Source organism: Planococcus citri, chromosome 2 (genome assembly GCF_950023065.1).
Source record: "Planococcus citri chromosome 2, ihPlaCitr1.1, whole genome shotgun sequence".
Taxonomy (NCBI): Eukaryota; Metazoa; Arthropoda; class Insecta; order Hemiptera; family Pseudococcidae; genus Planococcus; species Planococcus citri.
In genome coordinates this window covers 35,892,063-35,915,038 of record NC_088678.1, presented here as the reverse complement: position 1 = coordinate 35,915,038, position 22,976 = coordinate 35,892,063, and the positions used below count along the sequence as shown (strand labels likewise).

At 32.8% G+C, this 22,976-nt stretch overlaps 4 protein-coding genes across 7 annotated transcripts in view; 1 reads left to right on the top strand and 3 right to left on the bottom strand.

Moving 5' to 3' along the window:
- LOC135835591 (uncharacterized) overlaps positions 1–22,976 on the bottom strand; it is a 309,298-nt gene that overhangs the window by 248,657 nt on the left and 37,665 nt on the right. The window lies entirely within an intron of this gene.
- On the top strand, positions 1,096–1,907 carry LOC135835581 (uncharacterized). Its single transcript, XM_065349914.1, has 2 exons — positions 1,096–1,199; positions 1,277–1,907. The coding sequence occupies exons 1-2, from the start codon at positions 1,149–1,151 to the stop codon at positions 1,772–1,774; spliced, it is 549 nt and encodes a 182-aa protein (XP_065205986.1). The 5' UTR covers positions 1,096–1,148; the 3' UTR covers positions 1,775–1,907.
- LOC135835580 (MAP7 domain-containing protein 2-like) lies at positions 1,341–22,939 on the bottom strand. Of its 4 annotated transcripts, XR_010556919.1 has the most exons (4): positions 22,758–22,939; positions 5,295–22,328; positions 3,545–3,720; positions 1,341–3,410 (listed from the first exon to the last, which is right to left on the bottom strand). XR_010556919.1 is itself a non-coding variant. In XM_065349913.1 (2 exons), the coding sequence occupies exon 2, from the start codon at positions 3,545–3,547 to the stop codon at positions 2,201–2,203; it is 1,347 nt and encodes a 448-aa protein (XP_065205985.1). In that variant the 5' UTR covers positions 3,548–3,720; positions 5,295–5,831; the 3' UTR covers positions 1,341–2,200. The 4 variants fall into 4 exon arrangements, 1 of the variants encoding a protein (XP_065205985.1); XR_010556918.1 differs by having other exon boundaries at positions 1,341–3,720; XR_010556920.1 differs by lacking the exon at positions 22,758–22,939 and having other exon boundaries at positions 1,341–3,720; positions 5,295–21,738; positions 22,073–22,205.
- On the bottom strand, positions 6,138–9,922 carry LOC135834071 (uncharacterized). Its single transcript, XM_065347908.1, has 2 exons — positions 9,436–9,922; positions 6,138–6,322 (listed from the first exon to the last, which is right to left on the bottom strand). The coding sequence occupies exons 1-2, from the start codon at positions 9,920–9,922 to the stop codon at positions 6,138–6,140; spliced, it is 672 nt and encodes a 223-aa protein (XP_065203980.1).

The window sequence follows — 22,976 nt, the reverse complement described above, 5'->3', positions numbered from 1 at the left end:
TTGAAACTTTTCCTGAAAAAATCAGATACTTTGGTATCGTATACCCAAATGAAACTAGCATATTTTTTTATGCACAAAATATAATTGCCTTTTCGTCGTTTGCAGTAGAAGGGGGAGGATGTTTCAACTGTGTTTGCCTCTTCTACATCACTTTTTTTCTCATCCATTCACATTATGGAACTTTGTTCATTGTAAATATTATTTAATTTCAAGTGGGTTTTCATCGTTTTTTTTGTTTTTTTTTTCCTAGAAGGCAGATGATTTTTTGTTTATTAGCCTTGTACCTACATAATTATTATGTACATATTATGTATTTGTTTTTGGTAATTAGGTTTACCTGCCATATTCAATAGGCAGGATTGCCTATGAAATACAACACAAAAACATTTGGACATTTTCGAGTAAACAAGGCGATGAATTTTTTGCCAGCAAGCGCAGCTCAATATTTCACGCCTCATTACACTTTCGTTTCAAACTATGGCACAGGTAATATCGGCAAAATTTCAAAAAAAATTTATCGCTCGATGAACGCTCGCTAAATTGTTTTTCACGAATAATTGTTCTTTCGATTTTCAAGGTGAACATACACGTCCTCGAAAATTACTGAGTATAATGGAATTTCATTTGCTGATGAATTTTCACGTACTTGAAAATTATTTACGAGCACATTCAAGGAGAATTGTTAGTTGACGATGATTAATCACATGGTGAAATTTTTTCAATGCGGAATTTTATTGCGAAAACGTGCCGTTTGAGAATTCCCCATGATTGTTTATCCGATCAATAAATTATTGCTTCTAGTTGAGGTTAATAACTTCGATACCCACATATTATCAAATGGCCACTTATTAAAATCTGATAATTTCTCGATAAATTTTCAGCTTCGTTTTCATTTTTTTTTTGACTTTGAAAAAATTGTGAACTTGACGAAAGCTGGTTCCAATTAAGAAAACCATAATTTTGAAAAAAATGATCGCTGATGGAAATATGGCTTTGCTTTCAAGTTCTAGGTGAAATACGTCAAGTGCAATTTGCATTTGACCTTCTGCTTCATCGTATAAATTCGAGATGAAGGTACTTCAAAATCATTGGAATGCAGAAAACTGCATCAGTAGGTATAGGTGAGTCTGAGTATATAAGATAGAAGCATGAAAAGTCCATGTTTACTCATCGTCGTGTTGGCAACAGTTTACTGGCAGGTAAAAAATATTAAAAATTTAATATACCTATCCGAATCTCTACCTATACCTACCTATATGTTGTTTTGAATTTACAGCCAGCTGCAGGACGTGATCAATTGCCGACAATACCATCACTTCAAGATTTTTCACCGATTAACATTTTAACTCCTACTACTGTTAATTTCCTCAAAGGAATCCCGAATTTGTTCGGTTTGTGCTCTGCGATCAAATCGATACCTCATGGGATCGTCTTAAAGATGAAAGATTTTCTCGAGGAGATCGTCGAAGACATACCAGACGATAACTTACTCAAATTCCACTTCAATAATGTCATATTCCTTATTGATTCTTACAAAAATATAATCGACGCTAAGAAAGAACTTGCTCGCAAGTTCAAAAAGAGGATCAATAATTTAAAACCAAATACCGATGAGCCCACCATGTTTCGAGATATTACCAAAGCGATTATTAATCCCTTCGAACCATTTCTTAAGCCGTTCATGCCGGACGAGGATGAGAGCCCTTTAAGATCTCTACTACCAACAGCTCCGCCAAAAAAGAAAATTAAACTGATAGATCTTGGTCGCAAGTAAAATGAATCACATGAGGTGGGAAGTGGTCATTTTACAAGCTCGCTGCCTAGTTCTAAAAGCTAAAGAAATGATGATTTTTCATTCATAAAAATGTGATTGGAGTTTGAAATAAAAACGATTTTGAAAATTTGTACATTTTATTGTTACCTTCTTTTACTTACATTTACACCGTTAAAATACCTTACGTAAAAAAAAGAAGTTCTAAAACTATGGTGTCAGTTGATATCATGTGACTCTCCCTTCTCATCTCAAATTTCCTCGAAATTTTTCCAAGTTACCCCCCTCCCCTTTACCCTCAAATGCATATTTTAGAAGAAAAAAACGACGTCATTTTGTACTCAGAGGTTGATGGAAGGCTTATTAGTTACGAGATGAGCCGACGTTTAGGTAGGTAGGTACCTATGTGGAGACATCTGTGCGTAAATTTTATTTCTCACTGGAACAGTTGATGAAATCCCACATGCCTTCGATGCTATTGGATCCATCTGTATAAGTGAACACACATCTCATCGTGCCTTCAAATATTCTATCATAATCGGCGAACAAGTACTCATTATTTTTCGTATTTTTCACTTCAAAATAACGGCCCTCCGAATCCGGCGTGATTTTCCAGACATTTTGAGTGACTGGTTTATCATCAGTCCACGTGAAAGCGAAACGATTCCTGTCGTCCCATTTGGCAGAATCAACGAACAAATATTCGTTATATTTATGATTGATTATTGAGAATTCATTGTTACCAGCGATACTCTCTACCCTCCAGAAGAATTCGCCAGATTCTCCGGTACCATTTCTGGCCCCACCGAGTCTCGTGAACACGTGACGTCTATTATTATCAAACCACAATTCTCGTGACCCTACTGCGTATAAATATTCGTTATATTTGGTATTTTTTATACATATTTTGGTTGAGAATACCAAATTTTTTATCGATCTGGGTATCTTGCTATCTCTGATACGCTTCAGTTCAGCAGTTACGTTAGCAGAGACTTTCATGCTCATAATTTCTTTCACACGCACAGCCAGATCGGTCCAAGCGGTGTAATCTTTCTTCGATATTTTATCGGATACAAATTTGTAAATGGATGTGGATTCTTCGACGGATGAATTGAGTTTTCGTTCAGTTTTGATTAGACTTGTTACTTTGGTTTTTTGCAAAATTCTCTCAACGGCTTGTTTGATCACTTTGTTGAAACAGTTTTCCACTTCGCATTGATTTAAAATCTCGCTTATCAGAGTATCGTTATTCTTCGTGCCTTTGAGGTATTTCTGAGTCAAGAGCTGAGTGGCGGATTCTTGCCTCATTTCGTCTGATTGTTTGTCAATTGCTGGTTCTGTAGGCTTATTTTGACCTCCATTAGTTCCAACTGGTTCTGATGAGTTTTTACTTCCTCCTGGTTGTTTCGCAGCTGCCTCTTCTCGTTGTTTGATTACATCTGCTTGTTGCATTTGCTGCTCACGCTCTCGTAGCTTTTTTTCTGCCTCGCGTAGTTTTTTTTCTCGTTCTCGTTCCTCCGCCTCTTTTCTCTTGTCTTCTTGTCGTTGTTTTTCCACCTCTTCTAGTTGTTGAGCCAGTACATCGATGGGGTCTTGAGTAGTTGTCGACGTTTTTGAAGTGGTTTTCAAAGTTGTAATACTGGAAGAAGAAAGAGGAGCCCGTTTATGACGGTGGAGAGTGGGATAGTTTTGAGAATCGATGGTGTTGAATTGAGTGATACTTTCGGTGAATATGAAGAGTGTATTAATAAATAAAAAAATCGCCAACATCACCATTTTAATGAATGTTGAATTCCGAGGCCTAGATATAATTATAAACTCGACGAAGATCTAATCAAGTCGTTGGTATGTGTCGCCTCTCCTCATAGTTAGTTAATTCTTCAGTGATTTATGTGACAGCATGTGATTTCTGATTCGTCGACTGGGATACTAATTGTTGTCGGCTTCAGCTATTCGAAAAAATATTTTTGTAAAATTAAGAAATTTTTACATAGTCAGATCCCAATTTGACAAAAAAAACACGCCCGCTCGCGTATTCTGTCGAAAGCAATTTTATGATTGATTATTGTTCTACGCGACATAATGTACAAAGAAATTCAGCTCAGATGCCCATTTTCCCCTCTCCCCCTTTTGCGAGGATCCCCCCTAACTTGAAAATTTGTCCATCTCTTCACCTATACTTATTGGTCGTACGAAGAAAAGGTTCAAATGAAAATTGTTCCTTGAAATCTCCTCTACAACGTGGTGATCATCAAATTTTGTTTAGAACAGCCGTTGAGCTTAAAAGCTCAGAAAAAGCATTCTCAAAATCAGTTTTTTTTTCATTTTCTGTAGAAATTTACAAAGATACATTAAAAAGTATAAAATTCAAAAGTGTTTATAATTAAATTTCCTTTCGAAAGACCCGTATCACAACTAATTTCCTCAGCTTTCCCTCGATTACAACTCAAATTTTTTCCCCTTTGCAAAATTACATTCAAAAATGTACACCGAACAACCTTTTCAAAACCAGCCTGAGTAACAAAAGCCATTGGTAAGTATAATCCTTCAATTGCATGCAAGACTTTTTTGAAACATTTAAAAATTCATTCGAAAGAATTTGTTTTTAAAGTTTTATTTAATTTACCTAAGGTACTAAAAATGCAAAAAATGTCAAAAAAATGGTTCAAAAATAAATTTTAAACTACTCATTTTATCACCATGCAATGTGATTTTTAATATTGCCGTTCTATCTAAAAGTGCTCAAAAAATAACGTTTCAATAATTTTTTTTCTAAAATTATAAAAAAATCTTAGTTTATGGAATACTTTCAAAATAAACAATGCTATATACTCTTTTTTTTTCCTAAAATTTGATTTTAGTTCTTGAAATTGAAAAAAATTAGATCTTCAAATTGAATGAAAACAAACAATTTTTGTCGAGATTATTTTCAATTAACCCTGAAATCAAATGGTGGAAACTTGAGAAGGGGACGAGTCCTATGGAATCGAGGGGGAAGGTGAGGAAATTGATTGTGATACGGATTTTTCGAAAGGAAATTGAATTCTGATTACTTTTTGTTATCAGTTATCATACTTTTTAGTGAATCTCTGTAAATTTTGACAGAAAACCAAAAATTGATTAATTTTGATGATTTTGAGAATGCTATTTCAAGGAATAAGTAATATTTTTTTGTACGACGAATAGGTGAAGAGATGTACAGATTTCCGAGTTAGCGGGTGGATCCTCGGAAATGGGGAGGGGGAAAACAGGCATCTGGGCTTTTCTTTGTGTTGACGTATAGAACAATAATCAATCATAAAACTGCTTTCGACAAATTTAGCAAGCGGATGAGTTATTAAGATCTGACTAATACCTACGTAAAGTTAATTGGAAAATTCCAATTTCATAAGTAGGTGTACACATAGTTAATTACCCTAAAAAAACTTGAGAAAAAAGTCTACAAGAAAAGTGTCTCCGTATCCGAGCAGGTATCAAATGAGTAGGTACCTATCTAATGCTCATAAAAGTGCTTAGTACTCACTTCGTGTTTGAATCAGTCCTTGTTGAATTCATCTATTAATTAAATTCACATCAATTTTTAATTCGATTTGCAACGAACAAACATTAACAATGATAATTTCTGATTGAGCTCCGTTACTATTCAACTGTTCTCGCTTAGGTACCGTATCACAAACGTCTTCACACTACAGCATCACATTCGATAAGATAAGATGTGCAAACTGGTTTTGTGAATAATACGAAAAATTTAATGCCGACATCGTGGGTTTTTTTGTTTAATATACGAGGTATTAATTTGCATGCAATGTACTATGTAGATATAGATAGGTAGGTAGTACAAGTAGGTTTTGGCTACATATGTACATATTATACCAGGTTCATAATTTGCAGCTTATTTTGTTTCGTGCTACCTGCTTTATGGTTGAAAGTTAGTTTTTTCGTTTTTAATACTTGACGAATATTTCGTAGTTCGTTCCTATTGAAATGACAGATTTTCCTGAATGAGCCACCTACATAATATTGTTCACAAAATATCGACACTCTATTCTAACTCCTGGTAAACCACAAAAACCAAATTTTTCTAGAAACGAAAAAAAACTTATTAAAATAAATTTATAATTTTTTCTGCTTGTAACGATTTTACTATACCTAAATGGGACGGAAATAGAATTATTTTGACATGAAAATTTTATGGATTCTTCCATTCGTTTATGAGAAAAGTAGCTCCCGAGGAGTAGAATTTTTTGTGTGTTAGAAAAGATATGTAGGTATTGCTGAAGTTAAATGTGAGAAAGTCACTGGAAAAATCTTATAGATATAGATTTTCTAAATTGGAATTCAAACAATTCGGTCAGAATAGTCTTATCTATAATAATAATAATAATAATAATAATAATAATCCTTTATTAGCGAAGTAATGATATAAAATTCTTAGAACTAGGTTTACAAAAGATCGAGTAACTATAATTAAATAGAACCCAACTCCGCTAGGCCCAGAACTGGGCATAGGATTCTTGCAGTCTCTCACACTCAATTCTATCTTGTGCAACTCTATGGAACAGTTTATGAGTTAAAAACTCATCAAGCTCATCTGTCCACCTAGCCTTCTGTTTTCCTCTTTTTCGTATGTACTTTGTGCCCCAAAAACCAAAAAGTTGTTTTATATGTCCACCTATTGTCAGTCATCCTACTCACATGCCCTGCCCATTTCCATTTATTTCTTCTGACCCAATGTTTGAAATTTAAATTATTTTTTAGTTTTTTCTTAATTGTTCTTATTCTTATTTTGTCATATTTCTTAAAATTTAGCATGGACCTTTCTATAGAGTTTTGGGTTGTCTCAATTTTTTTGATAATTTTTCTTGTTAAAGTCCATGTTTGAGATCCATAAGCCAATGTAGGAAGTATGCATGCATTAAAAATCTGACTTTTTAGGTGGTTTTGAAAAGGTCCTTTAAAAATATTTCGAAGTGACCAGTATTTTTTCCAAGTTAGAGTTATTCGTCTGTTTACCTCCCTTTTTGTACTGTTTTCAAAAGATATAATCTGACCAAGATATATTGTTTCCCTTACTATTTCTATATTTTGATCTTCAATTTTTATTTCTTTTTCAGCACCTTTTGATAGAATTTTGGTTTTGTTATAGTTAATTTTCAACCCTGCAGTTTCTGCCGACTTGCTCAATTCTATAATCATTTGTTCAAGTTCTTCCATGCTATTGGCAAACAGTACTACATCATCCGCAAATCTTAGGTGACTTAGACGTTCCCCATTGATTATAATTCCCTTATCCTTCCAGTCATTTAGACCAAAAACTCTTTCTAGCCCAGAATTGAAAAGGATTGCAGAGAGGGGGTCTCCCTGCTTTACACCTCTCTCTATATCGAAATACTCCCCTACTACATCAGTAATTATTCTTGCCTTTAGATTTTTATACATTTCCTTGATTATTTTAACCATAGACTCTGGGACACCCTGTTCAAGGAGAGCTTTTTGCAGGAAGTTGTGTCTCAAGGAGTCAAAGGCCTTGGCAAAATCTATGAAGGCCAGGTGGATGTTGAGTTGGTATTCGTTGCTTTTTTGGATTATCATATTAACTGCATGTAGATGATCGATTGTCGAGAAATTTCTTCTAAAACCTGCCTGTTCGCGTTTTTGCTGTTGATTTAGTACATTTCTTATTCTGTTTTCTATGGCTTTTGAGAAAATTTTTGACATTGTAGTACTCAAAGATATTGGTCTATAGTTATTTACATCGTGTTTATCGCCTTTTTTATACAGAAGAATAATGTCAGAAAGTTTGAAGTCTACTGGTATGGTCTGGGTTTCTAGAATATTGTTGAAGTATTCTGTTAGCTTATTAGCCAAAATTTTCCCCCCAAATTTGAAATGTTCGTTAGATATTTGATCATGACCAGTTGCTTTTTTGTTTTTTAAATCTTTGATAATTTTTTCAATTTCTTCCACCATAAACTCTGGTTCTTTTTCACTTGGAACCCAAATGATTGTCTCTTCTTTTTCTGTTTTGTCCGAGTATAGCTGCCTATAAAAATCTGTTGCAATTTCGTTTATTTTCCTTCTATTGTACTGTTTTGAACCATTTTTATCAGTTAGAAAAATTGTCCATGTTTTACCCAACATTAGACTTTTTTTGATTGTTTTTGTACTTTTTGTTGATTCCAAAATACTGCTTATTAAATCAATTTTTTTCTTATAGTTGTATTCTCTTATGGATTTTTTAATTAATTTACAGAGTACATTTAGTTCTATTTTATCTTGGAGTGTTTTCTTCCTTATACATTTCATTTTTTCTCTGTTTTTGATCATTTCTTTGATAGTTGTTGGTAATCCCTTATTGCTTTGGTTCTTTGGTTCTTGGATCATATTCTTGCTTACATTTTGGATAATTTCTGTAATATTTTTTGTAGGGTTATTGAGTATTTGAGTGTTTATTTCCGTTTGGTAAGCCGAAGCATTTTCATTTGTTACTTTATAATTTCGTTTAGGATTACAACGTTTAAATTTTTTTGTTTTTTGTAGTTTCAGTGTACAGGTAACTACTCTGTGGTCTGAGTAGCAACTAAAATTTTTTGCCTCGCAATTCGTTATGTAATTAATATCATTTGTGGTTAAAATGTAATCAATCTGAGCTTTGAACTCTTGATTAGGCGACATCCAGGTCCACAAGCGCCCTTCTCTTTTTTTGTAGAAAGTGTTCATTATTTTTAAATTGAATTCTTCACAGAACCTCAACAACCTCCATCCCCTCTTATTTCTTTTACCATACCCATATCTTCCAATTACACATTCGTCTTCGTTTTTGCCCTTACCTACCTGACTGTTGAAGTCACCCATAACAAAAATATCTTTCAAAAATTCCCCTTGTTGCATTAATAGTTCGCTTAATTTTTCATAGAAAAGTTCAGAATCTGATTCTGTTGCAGCTGAAGTAGGTGCGTATACTTGAATAATTCTAATTTCCTTTCCCCAAAAATTTATACTTAGTAGAGCAATTCGATCAGAAATTGGTCTAAATTCATTTACATCGTTTATCAAGTTTCTGTGTACTAGAAAGCCAACTCCTCTCTGTCCATTTTCGCAGCTTGAGTGTGCCAGAAGATGGTTATTTTTGGTTATTTGTAAAGTTTCGGTTGCGCGTCTCACCTCTGATAGCCCTAACACCTGGATGTCCCCCTCTTCAAAAGCCCCTTCCAATTCCATCAAGTTATCTTCTGATTTGAGTGTACGTACGTTAAATGTTGCTAATTTAATGGAGAGACTTGCTGCATCATCCTTACCCTTGGTGACTAGCCGTTCTGGGTAAGCGGAGTCCAGCCTCTAACTTCCTGAGTGCGTTCTAGATCTATTTCCAGATCTATTTCTCCCTCCCCTCCCTCGGTTAGACTTTGCACTGAGTTGCGACAATGTCAGTATCTTGTTGGATCGTAAGCGTTGCTTCACTGGAACTTCATTCACATTAGATGATGATTTAGGTTGCTCGTTTTCCTCCTGGTCAGGCAAACTCAGTTGGGAGAGGTTTGTAATCTTAGTGAAAGTACCGTTTTCCTCTTCTTGCACCAGTACCTTTCCCTCCTTCACATGGACTCTTGTTAAAACCTTCAATTTTTTAAGGTGTAGAGCTTGTCTATGGATTGCCATGTTACTTGAGGTTAAATGTTCGTTCACAAAGATGGGAGCTGCTGGCATCAGATTTATATCTTTACTATTTATTCTCAGCTTACGTGAATTTATTACGAGCTCCGACTTCTTATCTCTGTTGTTCAGGCGAACGATAATGGCAGGTATCCTATCTGGTTTACTAGGTAGGCGATGAGCTGTTGATATGTCGCATTCGTGTAGAGTTACGTTCAATTTTTCAGCTACTAACGTGACTACTTGGCGTATATTTTCGTCATCTTTTTGTGGAATCCCATTTATTATAACGTTTTCTATACGACTATATTGATCAAGATCATTTACCTTGTCTTGCAAATTATCACACGTTTTTTTCAGCTCTTTGTTTTGGCTTTCCACCTCATCCATTCTCTTTGTAAATCCAGCTAACTTCGCATCAGTATTGTTGACCGTGGTTTTAATTTCCTTGACATCTTTCATCATGGATTTGAGCTCTGCAATAAATTCATCGTCCATATTGACCAATTAAACTGGTAACAGCGACAAAACTATTCTGAGAACGAAAGCACTTCAATATGTTCGATCGGATGCGATAATAATTGATAACACTTGCAACACAAAATTATCTAATATGTGAACGCATGAACACGTAAACGCATAAACACACGTCTAGTATCTAACATAGATGTAACCGAACTCCTTATCTATTAAAAGTACCTAGATAAAATCATTTTTTAAAAATTACATCGACAAAGTTTCAAGGCAGGGTTTCTCAAACGGTTTTTTTTTGGTCAAAAACGAAAAAAAAAAAAAAAAAATGAAAAGAAGGTAGTTATTCTAGATATTTCTGCTTCGCGCTTTATAAAGTCCAGTGTCTATCTACCTATTTTACATCCTTATTTTGAAATGGGACAGCTACCACAAAAATTAGTTTGATGTATGTATTTATTTTTTAAATTGGCCAAAAATACGTCTATTTTTATTGGTCCAATTTTACAAGTATACCTATTGGAATGGCAGATTTTAAACAACAACAAATTCGAAATTCGACAATGATTAACCACCCTCTCCATGTTGAGGTACTACTTCTATTTCTTTTTCATGTCTTTATGAGAAAATGAATTCCACTTTTGCGAAAGTAATTCTTGAAAAATCTCTGTCCAATGTAATAAGCACTTCGAGCTCCAAGCAAACTGATATTAACCCTATGTAGTTACGTAGTTATTCATCATCTAAGTTTGGCTGATTTTGAGTAGGTACCTATTTCCTTTACTTCTATTCATGTAACAAGAGAGGTGCCACAGGTGACATTCGCCGATTTCAACGATTCTGCCACGATTGAATAGAGCACATCGCATATAGTCTAACCTCAAATTTTTCGTTGCTGAAGTTGATATTTCAGCTATCCTGCGCAATTTTTCGATTTTCACATATCAATAAAAATTTGAAAAACTAAGCAGAAATAGTCAGTGTAGGTCGCATATTTAAACCTATGATATAATTTCGAAATTTTTAATACCTACGGCAAGACTGGTCCGCTGTGAAATTTCCAGCTGCTGAAGTTGATATTTCAGTTATCCGGGGTGATTTTACAAATTTTACATTAGACATTTTGAAAAATTGACCAAAAATGGTCGGCGCAAGTCGCATTCCTATGTCTGTGATATTGTTGATGAAATGGTTCTGAAGAAATTGCACTCAGTTAAATTAATTCAACTACAAAATTCACTTGGACAAAACATGATTTCATCTTCATTCATAAGTAGGTAATTGTGTATGGTAAGTATCGACTGCATTATTTACCTTGGAAAAATATCCTGAAATTATCAGTTGAGATTCGTATTCAAAGATATGCCTAGCGACAACAAATATTTCAAATAAAATATGAAATAAAAGAGATTTACACATATGTACAACATAATAAATTTTATTAGATTGATATAGAGTGTAAATAAGTTGGTACATATACAAAGTATCCAGCGTAAGGAGCTCAGATGTTTTATTGAAAAATTTCAATGAGTAAGTTAATAACTAATAATAAGTGTTTGCAAATTGTTGTGTTTGCCTGTGAAGGTGCAAAAAATGTAATCACTTGGCAGCTTGAACATTTAGGATGGATATGATTAGTGTTTAAGATTAGTACAATGACTGATTGCGTGATTAATTTATTGATAATTTTTTTATATTTTTTTTCAAACGCCTCAAAAATGATGTGTTTTCCCACAGCTTTGGATTTGTATTTTCTACTTGCAAATACAGTGTTTCTGATATCTTAGAAAACAGTCCCTTCCTCAGTTTCTCTATTATTACATTTTGAACTTCAATGGGATCAAAATCAACGTTTACTGTTAGCAATCCAGATTCTGTTGCAGATTCCTGCAGAATTTCCTCAAATTGAGTAATCATGGTGAGTGCAATAGCTTGCAATTCTAATGCTGATAATCCCTCATGTGTCCATTGAATTGGAGCTGCTCCTGTAATTTTCTTCACAAAAAAGTCAAGTAATAGTAACGTACTATTGATGTCTATGTTAGCATCAATTTTTATAACTGATGAATTTGAATTAGTTATATATGGTGGTAGATGCACCCTTGACTTATAAAATTTACAGTTCATCATTTTTGTACTTTCAGAAGGAAGGAATTGATCAAATACTCTTGATATTTTAGAGGTATTGGACCTATTGATAGTTGTGGGAGTTTTTCTCCTATAAAAATCCTGACCAGTTATTTGACTTTCAAAATTTACTCTTCTGAATGAAGTTTTGAGCTTGTGTTGATCGTTATCTGGAAAAACAGCTGAAGTTACTTGAGTAGATCTCTTTTGTCTATTTAATGAGCTTTCTACTTCAGTTATGTTATTTATGCTTCTTACCAACTGATTTACTGGCATAATATCCAAAGGTAGATTGAAATAAGATCTAAGATTTCTGATGTGTTCCCATTTGCCAATATTTCTCTCTGATATGATAGAAGTTGATAGAAAAATTTTGTTATATTGTGTTGCCATGTTTGTATTTTTGATTTTAAGAAGCCATTCAATGTCTGTAATCATATGCTTTAACCCAATGTTTACAAAATCATAACAGTTGAAGGCAGTTGTACTAATGCCTTCTTTGTTTGGAGAAGGGTTAGGTAATTTGTAGGAGGTTGTGTACAACAAATCTTTCATTTCTATGATTTGATTTTCCTGAATGGAAATTTTGTGATTTTTCACCAGAGCCATGAGAATGTGAGGTTCCATATTAAAATTTGCATCCCAATCCATAAAAAAGTGTCTTGTTGTGTCCACCAGTTCACTCATCTTTGCAGTCCAGTTTGTGTTTTCATAAATACTATTAATAATTTGATGTTGGTTGTTAAAAAGTTGACTGAGTTGATTTTTTTGAATGTTTTCTTCTTCTTTTGATAGTAGAAAACTGCTGTTCTGCGAGAGGTGAGTTAGTTCTGCTAGGGATCTATCCTTTTGGTTAATCCATTCTACCATATAATTTTTTATCACATTATCCAAAGTATCAATTTTCTTAACATTGTGAAGAAGTTTGCCAGACATATGTTTCATTAAATCATCAGATATTGTCTTGGAAATTTCAAACTTTCTTAATGCATGTTCAATACTAGAAATGAGTGCTGGTAAGACATCTTCATTAAATGACTTATTGTATTTTGGCTGTGTATCATTTTTTTGTTGATTCTTATTATTGAAATCTGAATTGTTTGAAAATCTGTTTTTACAACCATCTTGGGAATTTTGTGCTGGTAAATATTTGGTATGTATAGGTAATCCCTGTTGAATCCTTTGTACAATTTTTGAATTTATCAAAGCTTTACCAGCTCTGTACATCATTCGCAAACCCTCAACCAATCCTTTTGCATTATCATCAACAAAGTTCACATATTCTCTCCAGAGTCCTACTAAAGTACCAACATACATAATTTTATTATATGTTTCTGGTGAAGACCAATCCCATTGTAATGGGTTCAATGAACGCTGGTTAGCCCATACCCCACCTATATACCCTCCTAATAAATGTCCCGGTATCATGTTGACTACTCCACCAGATTTTGTAACTGCACAAAAAGTATAACTTTTTACCAATGAGTATCCCATAGCTCCCCCAACTACTGCAGCTATATAAGTATTCGGATTTGTCCAGTTCCAAGAAAGTGGATTCCAGCTTTTGTTTTGTGAAGCTGCATTCAAGTATGAAAAAAAAACAGCAGAAAGAATGGAACCTGTGATCATTGGATTTTGAAATTGCACACCAACAAATAAACCTGCTACTAGTCCCTCGGCTATGGCCCAATATGTCTCTCTCTTTGTGTAATCCCAGGCAAATGGATTATAATTATCATTTGCAAGAGATCCTTTTAGGTATGCACCTATTACTGCACATGCTATTGGTATGGCTACTGCAAGGAATGCTATCTGCCCATCTGGATCAATTGTAGATATTGGTGAATTCCCTGCATATTTATAAGGACTTGGATATTGCTCTTTTGGATCCACTTGATAGAATCGTCCTATACTAGGATCATAAAAACGCGCATGGAAATTATATAATCCAGTTTCCTCATCCAATTCCTGACCAGTAAAAAGATACATGACATCAGCTTCAGGACCATTTATATACTTACGCATCAAATTTCCATAAGGTAAATAATCATAAGCTGCTACAACTTCTCCATTTCTTACTACTAATCTAGTGGATCCTTCATGATCAGATATTATGCTATAGAACTGATCATGGCGAATAAATCCGATTAATCTGCTTGGACCATAGATATATGCTGTGAGTAATAAATCAGGTGGCAGATTTTGTGAAATGTAAGTCATTTTTCTTTCTACTAAAGTTCTACCAAATTCATCCCTAGTGTAGTGTAATTTGCTCATTATCTCTCCTTTACTATTGAGAACAATTTTCAAAATCCTTTCTCCTCTACTATTATAATGAAACATCATGCTATTTCTATTCACAAACACTACTTTTATTACTTGATTTGATATCAAATTATATTCAATATGTTGAATTCCTTTATGCAATGCCTGGATAATGTTCCCCCTACTATCATGTTTGACAGTAAACTTTTCATGCAGATTAGTTGTAAAAGGTTTGTATGTGATTGTGTCAATTTGATTGGTATTTTCTAGGTAACTCAATTCATATCTATCAAAGCCTGTGTAATATTGTCTATGATTACCATTAGCATCAATATAATAAGATTCCACATCAAATTCACCTTCTCCCAGTTGTCCTCCAAAATATTCTATTAATATATGCACAATTCCAGGAATAATAGATTGATACCCTTTTAAGATGTTGATAAAATCTCTGGAAAAAGGTCTTTTAACGTATTGATTCCTCTCCAGCATTTGTATAACATTGTGAGTAATTTTTGCAATTTCAGTTTCATTCTGATCTGTGATCCAATTGCTAATATGTTTATGTAAATCTTGTTTAATTGTTGAAAAGTTACATTTTTTAATAAAACAAGAAGCAAGAACTTTTTGCAAAGGTTTCTCAAATTTTTTATATTGTGGATCAATTTTATTCAGGTTATCAACCAATGAAGGTCTAGTGAATGATTTTCCAGCTTTACCATGTTTGAAATATGGGTTACTTTTTTTAGAATCTTGTATGATGTATCCTGAATTACACAGTGTCTCCCAAATTTCATTTGAAGTAACATTGCTTATTTTTGGAATCTCCATACTAAACGTAAGTGGCTGTAGGGGCTGTGGTACTTCTATACCTAAAAAGTATTTTGCTTTTATCAGTTCTTGATGATTACCGTAATCAAAAGTATATCCATAATAATTTGGAAAGCCTTTTTTTCCCAGAATACTCTGAATCTGGCGACTTTTGGCCCCTGTGATACAAACTATGGGGAAATTCTCACTTATTAAAGGATAAAAAATTTTTGTTTGCAAATTGTTATGGTCCAAATAACCATTTTTTTTCAAAGCTTGAAAACAAAGTGCTGATTCTTGAGGGCTTATTTTCTCAGTGATGAAGGAGTGTTCATCTAAACCAAGCTTATTCCCATTGCTGTATTTGTGCCAAGTAGCTTGAAAATTAATTGCTGTGATTGTACCATCAGAGTATCCCTGACCACCATAACTATGCTCTGTATAATAAACTTCTTCAGTTAAGAATTGATCTTGCAAGTGAGTTAAATATCCTGCAGAATTATAGTTGAATACTCTAGTGAAGTTTTTGTTTGTTTGTGGTAGGTGCTGTTCACTAACAACCTGTCCAGCTGCATTATAAGTGAACATTATAGATTTATCAACAACTCCTAAAATTTCAAGTCCAATCATTTGACCAACTTTGTTATATTCATAGGCAACATTTAGTGACTGGTTTTGAATATGCATAGGGTATTCTAATTTAATCAATTTTCTTTTCAAATATTTTTTATCAATGGATTCAATGTAAGGGGAATTACCATCTTGAGTTGGAATAATAATACGGCTACTCAGTATTTCTTGCTCTCCATTGTAAACTGATTCTTCTATCAGGGGATTTTCATAATTGAAGGTGATTGTTCTGTCAATATTCTGCCTTAGAAATGGTTCAGATTCATCATTGCTATAATGATATTGTTGGTGTATAACAGTATTGTTTTTTAATAATTTTGTGATCTTCAAATTGCTATTAGGTAACCAATTGATCAGTTCTCCAGTTTCTTGTATTCTACCTAGATAATCATAATCAAAGTATGCTATCCTTTCAATTTTATTCTTAGCATTGTAATATTTTGAGAATATCATCAAGTCATTATCATCATATATATGCTCAACCCTTTGAGAATCAGATGTCTGTTTACTAATGATATTACTTTTTTTATCATATACTATGTGTGTACCTAATGCTTTTTGTAACAATAGGCTTTCTTTTCTGATTAAACTTAGTTGTGGTGATGAATTATATTTCATCAGTGTTCTTGCTTTTTTATGATACAAAGGTGGTAAGATTTTAATTACATTTTTATTTTCATCATATTCATATGTGGTGAGTAAATCTTCATCAGATGGAATTTCAATGTATTTAGCAACAACATTCTCATCTTTGTTCAGGACTTTTATGAGAGACACACCTCCAGGTTTATATTCCACTTGATGAATATAGTTTTTTTCAATGGGGTAGGCATTGTTGATAAAAGAGTTGTTGCAAAAAGAAGCAAATTTTCTGACATATTGTCCAAAAACTGAAAATTCTTTGCCAGGAAGACCCAGTGCACTTTTTTCATTTAGGGGATCTTTATTATATTTCACCTCTGAGTAGTCATATTCACCAATAAATTCAGTACATTGACCTTTTAAATGCCCTATTTTCCACACAGAGTTTTTATCATGAGGATTTTTGTTCGTCACAAAATTTGGATAATAAGATAATAGATGTTGACTGCTAAATCTTCTGATGTAAGCTGGTTGAGTAACAATAGTTTGTCTACCTAATTCATCATAAAGGTATGCAGTCACAATCACTGTATCTTCACTTTTTAGTACAATGGTCTGAATTTTTTCACCCAAAGAATTCTCATATATTATTTTTATACTTGGATTAATAAAGATGAATACATCATGAAGCCCAATTTGCCCCATAACCATTATTGGATTAATTGAAAAGCCTTTGGAGGATCCATCAAAATAAAGACCACCATCAATCCATATAACTAGGCGAGTGTGTTCTTTAATAATGATCACTTCAGCTTGCAATGCCATAGGTAATTGTTTTCCAAATATAACACAGGTAGCAGTGTCACCTTCTCGCTTTAGGAACATGCTGGTACCAAACTTTATGAATGATTGTTTTGATTCTAAAATTATATAGATTCGTAAGCCAAAGGAATTCAAATTAGGTTTGCAAGTGTTTAAAAGTAAATTATGCTGACTCATGGAACGATGTTGCAACTGACCTGGAAATATTTTCCAGTTACTGTCATCATATATTCTCCATCTTTGTTTAAAAGAATAAGGGGCAAAACTTTCATATAATCCAGTTTCAGGTTGGATTTCAATGTTGCTGTTGAAGTGTATAATTTTTCCAACACTTGATGACTTGGTGTACGTATGAAAAGAGTCTAGTTGGCCATAAATATTGATGGAAGCAATTTCCTTTTGATAATGATCATATATATACTTTTTGATCAATCCATTTGCATAAATTTTACTTATAACTAGCTTAGTTATACTGTTATAGATGTTTGCTTTAAAATAACTATTCATTGGAGAAAATCGAATGTGATCTACATCAATGGTGTTATTTACTCCAGAACTAACTACAATGTGTGTTGTTAATTGAATTTCTTGAGAATTTTTATTCTTGGTACCAAATTGTGAGTTATGCACTTGTTTTGCTAATGGGAAATCAATCAAAGCTTCTATGTAGTACCAATCATTGAATTTATACTTTACTTCCCCTAATCCAGTGTATATAGCTTTTTTATCATTTTCTAACAGAATATCTGCTGTAAGGTAAGGTGTAGAATAATTTGAGATTAAATTTTGAGGTCTTATCCAACATGATGCAACAAAATTCTGATATTGATGTTTGGGTTTAAATGAAGCATGTAAAATATTTTTTGATAATCTTAACAAATTTTGGCCTGTTAATGAGAATTCATTCTTCACTATATCATTTTGATGAAACTGCCATTTCTTCCTCAATCTACCAGATGAATTGTCCAAATTCCCATTATTTACTTCATACTCTTCAAATCCATAAAAGCTAGCCTCATCATCAGATATGTTTGTTATATAAAATTCAGCTACTTTCAGTTTACTACTTTTGTCAAATATAGTTGAGTTTGAATAGTTGATATGCTCATCTTTTAAATGATCAGCATTTTTTGGAGAGTGGCTTTGTTTTGAAATTTTTACCAAGTTTTCATCTGCATCATACATAACTCTATGAGTTTTTGATGAATTGTTATAATCTATGAGCTCATCATACCATCCAAATGAAAACTTATTATTATTTGGGATCACTGATACTTTTTCATAATAAACGGTGGCACCTAGTATTTTGGGAGATGAATACTGATACCCTGTCATTCTTATTTCGTCATTGAAAAGTGTCAAAATTGATGTAACAACTATGTTGGGAAGTAAATACTGAAGACCCAACATTTGTCGAAAAACTAATGTGATTGTGTCTAGGTTCTGAGCATCATGAATTGCAGTTACCAAAGTTTCATAATTACTCCACTGAGTCAATTGTTCATTTGAGGGTAATGAAGAGACTTTTTTGAAATCTCCATTCATAGAAAATTGTATGATGTTGGTTTTATTGTTAGAGTTTCCTTGATAAGCTTGGTAGATTGGATATGCATTCAAAATGTCATTGAAATTATTTATTTCCAAATTTACCAAGGCAATTCCTAGATTTTGCTTTGTATTTCCATGGTATAATTGGATAGATGAGTGGGTATTTTCTTTAATGAGGATCAAATTATTACCCAGTAGCACTGATGTTGTATTATCCTTTTCAGTTTTTTTCTTATTTGACAGAGGGCCCTCTTTCCATTCATTTCCATCAAAAATGAATTTTGTACTGCCACAGGTGGCTGAAGAAAAATCTAAGGCAGTAATGTATTTTGAAGGACTTAATATGAAATAATTTTTTAGAGATTTTGTGATTGCATCACACATTTCTTTCTGTTTTTCTTCTAATAATTTGTAATTAGACTTACATGCATTTCGGAGTTCTTTCAGAGGGACACCTTGGAAATATTTTGCAATTAATTTGAATTTTCCATCAAATTTTTCATAACCTATTGTAATTGAAGTTCCATTTTGATTATCTTGATGAATTTCAACATCTAGAATATCTTCATGATATACTTTGAACTTTGTTTCTGTAGCTAACTGATATTTACTATTCAGAGTGAATATTTTTAATGATGTGTAAAGCTGAGTCTGGAAAATTTCCCATGTACTCAGAATTATAAAATTTCTGTTTAGTAGGAGAGCCTTACTCATAAAATACTCAATTAGCTTTTCATTCATTTCATCCTCTAATTCAAACATGTCTAGAGTTTTTCTAATGGATTCAATTGCTCCAAATGTTCTTTTGATCACATTTGATTTCCATTCTTGATTGGCATCTATATAAGCTATCCAAATAACATCACCATCATAGACCACAAATGCATTGTGAAACACAGAAAAAAGTAATGGAGGTTTAGAATTTAGATTCATATCTGATTTGAAAACTGTTTTCTTACATTTCTTTGATCTCAAATCAAATGTTATTATGTCAATAGGTCTACTTTTCTCAGCAATTATTATAAAATTATTTCCAAACTGAATTGCAGTATCTTTACTAAATACTGATTGAAAGTTTTCTCCACATGCATGTCTTCCATCACGAAGTAAATATAGCTCAATGTTTGTTGTATAACAAATAATAGCCAGAAAATCCTGCATTTGCTTAATTTCATAATTCTTGATCAGACCCTCACCTATTGCCAAAGATACTGATGATGTGGTGTCATTGAAGCTCCTTGTGAAGATGTTCAATTTTAATTTAGATTTTTCATTAATGTAACTAATCAAAATTTGATTTCTAATAAAATGTACTTTGTGATTCTTCTTCACTTTGTACCTCAAGAAACCAGTATCATTTTCAATGTTTAATTCTTTGTGAGGAGATTCATAATTGAACTTGATTTCAGTTCCTTTTGGTAAAATTACTCTTTTAAGTAGCTGGGATGTTATTACTTTTTCATAAACAAATTTCAAGATAGCATTGCCAGATGGATCTCCTTCTTGTACAATTTCAGATAGCAAACGTTCTCCTTTAATCATTTTGTAAATGAAATTAATATGTTGGACATAATCTAGAGACCAAACAGAGTACCCTCTCAAGTGATGAGTTTGTACCATTTGTGATCTAATTAGTCCATCCTCATCTACCACAGAACGTACTATAAATTTATTACTTGTTTTTGCTGAATAATTGAAAATCACCTCATTTTCCTGACTCTTAATTGATTTCAAATTGATTTCTTGAGTGAAGTTTTTACCACCTGGAACAGAGACTTCAAAAATATCATAGGTAAAGTTGATGACACTATTCTCATTACGTATTTCTGCCAAGTACCAAGAAGTTGCAATTCTTATTTGACTTTTTAAGCTACTACCAACTCCTCTCCAATTCTTCCATCCTATTTCCCAAACAATAGGAGCCATTTCAGAATGGGCTATATCTACACATCCATAAATCAGCTCAGTATTGTTACTTTTGATTACCCATTTTTCTTCAACTTTGAAATATTGGATTTGCCAGTTAGATGTTGAATCATATAGCAATTTAAAAGAGTAAATAGTATCAGTAGAATTTTTAGTATCATAAACTAGTGAATTAGGTGTGTCTTCCATCACCCAATAGTATTTTTCTGATTCTGGGTATATACTTGACTGATGATCCAATACAATGAGATTTTTTGGAGTAGACCAACCTACACCCAAAATGTTGGAGTTCTTATCATTGCTGTTGTAAATAATATTGAATGTTGTGCCTTTAATCATTGTACTTCCAAGTAATGGAATTTGGAAACTAACTTTACCAGTATAATGATTGACTGAATTCAGTATTGAAGAGCAGTCCAATTGATCTCTCAATAGAAGAATGTGCTTTCCATTTACTAGTGATGATTTCATAATGTGTGGTATTTGCGGAGGTCTTACTTGTTGATCATAATTTACAGTTTTATTTGATTCTGGTAATATTTGTTTCTCCAACAATGAAATTGTTTCAATGTATGCCCAATGAAGCTCATTCTTATAACTAGTGAACAAGATAGGATACTTTATAGTTGGTTGATTTGCAAACATAACACCTCTTACTTTATGATATCTATTGACAACATCCAATTCTGAGACATCTAGCAATGATCTCCATTGATTGCTATAAATATCAAATGATAAAATATCTATCCCATTTGGACCAGTAAATAACATTTCTTGTATGTTATCCATATTAATATCTTGAAATATAACAGAACTGATGTATTCCTTATTCCATCCTTTGACTTTGGAAAACCATGGATTGTAATGCAAGAAATTATAAGAATTTTGTAGATCATCGTATTGAAAAATGAATAACCCACTTTGATTGAGTAAAACTATATCTTGATAGGTGTGTCCTGTCAAATTGGGGAAAAATACCTTATCCTCAGCATCTGTAGACTTTGCAGCAAAAGGCAAATCCATTAAATGTTGGAGGGCATTGTTTTCATTGAATTTGTATACACGTAATCCTTTTTCATCCCGTAGAATAATGTCATCTTGTTCTTTCTTCTGAAGATCCGCAACTAGAAATTCTGTTTGAGAACAATTACCAAGTATATTTGTATCAGTTGAAAATGATTCAACTGAATAAGTATTTATGGGCTGATTATTTATTTTTAAAACAAAGAAATTGATTGTGGCATTCTGATCTGATATCAGTAATCCAATAGATGTTTGATCATGATAAAAATGACCAGCTTTTATTACAGAAGCTGATTCATTGAATACATTCAGATTTTTGTGGTTAATGTTTTTTAGACTAAAGTTGTGATTATTGTTTTGAAGTTGGAAAAAATCTATACCTTGAGAAGTTTTTAATATTGCTACCTCATCTTCTTCATTCCTAATTTTTGGAAAATATATTACCTGACTTTTAACAAGTGACTTTTTCCATGTCTGTTGCCAAGATTTGGATTCATCACTGTATTCATATTCGCTGAAATTATTTTCATTGAAGATGTAGAATTTAAATAGTCCATTCTTATGGAATTGATGCTGCACAAATGATGAATTTCCATTGATTGAAATGACTTGTGTGGAAAATGTTATTTGATGAAGTTGGTTGGTGGCAAACATTCTCTGTGTTTTATTGCATCTCAGAAGTCAAATAAGTCCGTTTTGCCTGGAAGAATAATTGTGTGTAAGGAAGACAAATGAGTTTGCACAATACGTAAGTGTACCTATTGGGTCTGATAAAATTCTTCACTCATGCTAGGCAACATTTTTTTGTCAAATAATAAGTTTCAATGTAAAATGAGAAATGGTGAATTTTTGTTACAATACCAACTTACTGAATTTCCAAGCTGAGAATTTTCTCAAATTCTTTTCTCATTTAAAAAAATGAAAAATTTTGACCAGATGCAACAGAGAGTCAAAGTGAAGAATAAAAATTGGAACTGTGCATTTTCAGGAGTTCAGTGCTGGTAGGTAAGTACTACATGCTCCAATGTTAAGTATGTACGTATGTATATTAAAAATATTAATTAAAACATTTTTGCGAAGAATAATTCCAAAAAATTAAAAGCATTCGCCAAAGAAATTAAAAACGTACCTTTCGACTTGTCCTTCTGCAAAATTCTTCAAGAAAGCGTTCATCTATAATCATTCTAAATGAAACAAGATCTTATCAATTTAGATTGTTTTCCAGTGAAATAGAATGATTAATTGATATCAAAGAACACTAGGTAAATATGTACTGTTTGCTTCAATGGTAAATTGAAAATGTTTTCTGTGGAGTGATATTTTCATGCTGTTCTATGCCAGCGCATGC

Bases quoted from the DNA above. Each gene is read 5' to 3' on its own strand.
- LOC135835580 (XM_065349913.1), bottom strand. From the start codon at position 3,547: ATGGTGATGTTGGCGATTTTTTTATTTATTAATACACTCTTCATATTC.
- LOC135835581 (XM_065349914.1), top strand. From the start codon at position 1,149: ATGAAAAGTCCATGTTTACTCATCGTCGTGTTGGCAACAGTTTACTGG. The intron at 1,200-1,276 runs GTAAAAAATATT...TTGAATTTACAG, and splicing joins TGGCAACAGTTTACTGGCAG to CCAGCTGCAGGACGTGATCA.
- LOC135834071 (XM_065347908.1), bottom strand. From the start codon at position 9,922: ATGGACGATGAATTTATTGCAGAGCTCAAATCCATGATGAAAGATGTC. The intron at 6,323-9,435 runs GTAACATGGCAA...ACTGTTCCATAG, and splicing joins GAACGAACATTTAACCTCAA to AGTTGCACAAGATAGAATTG.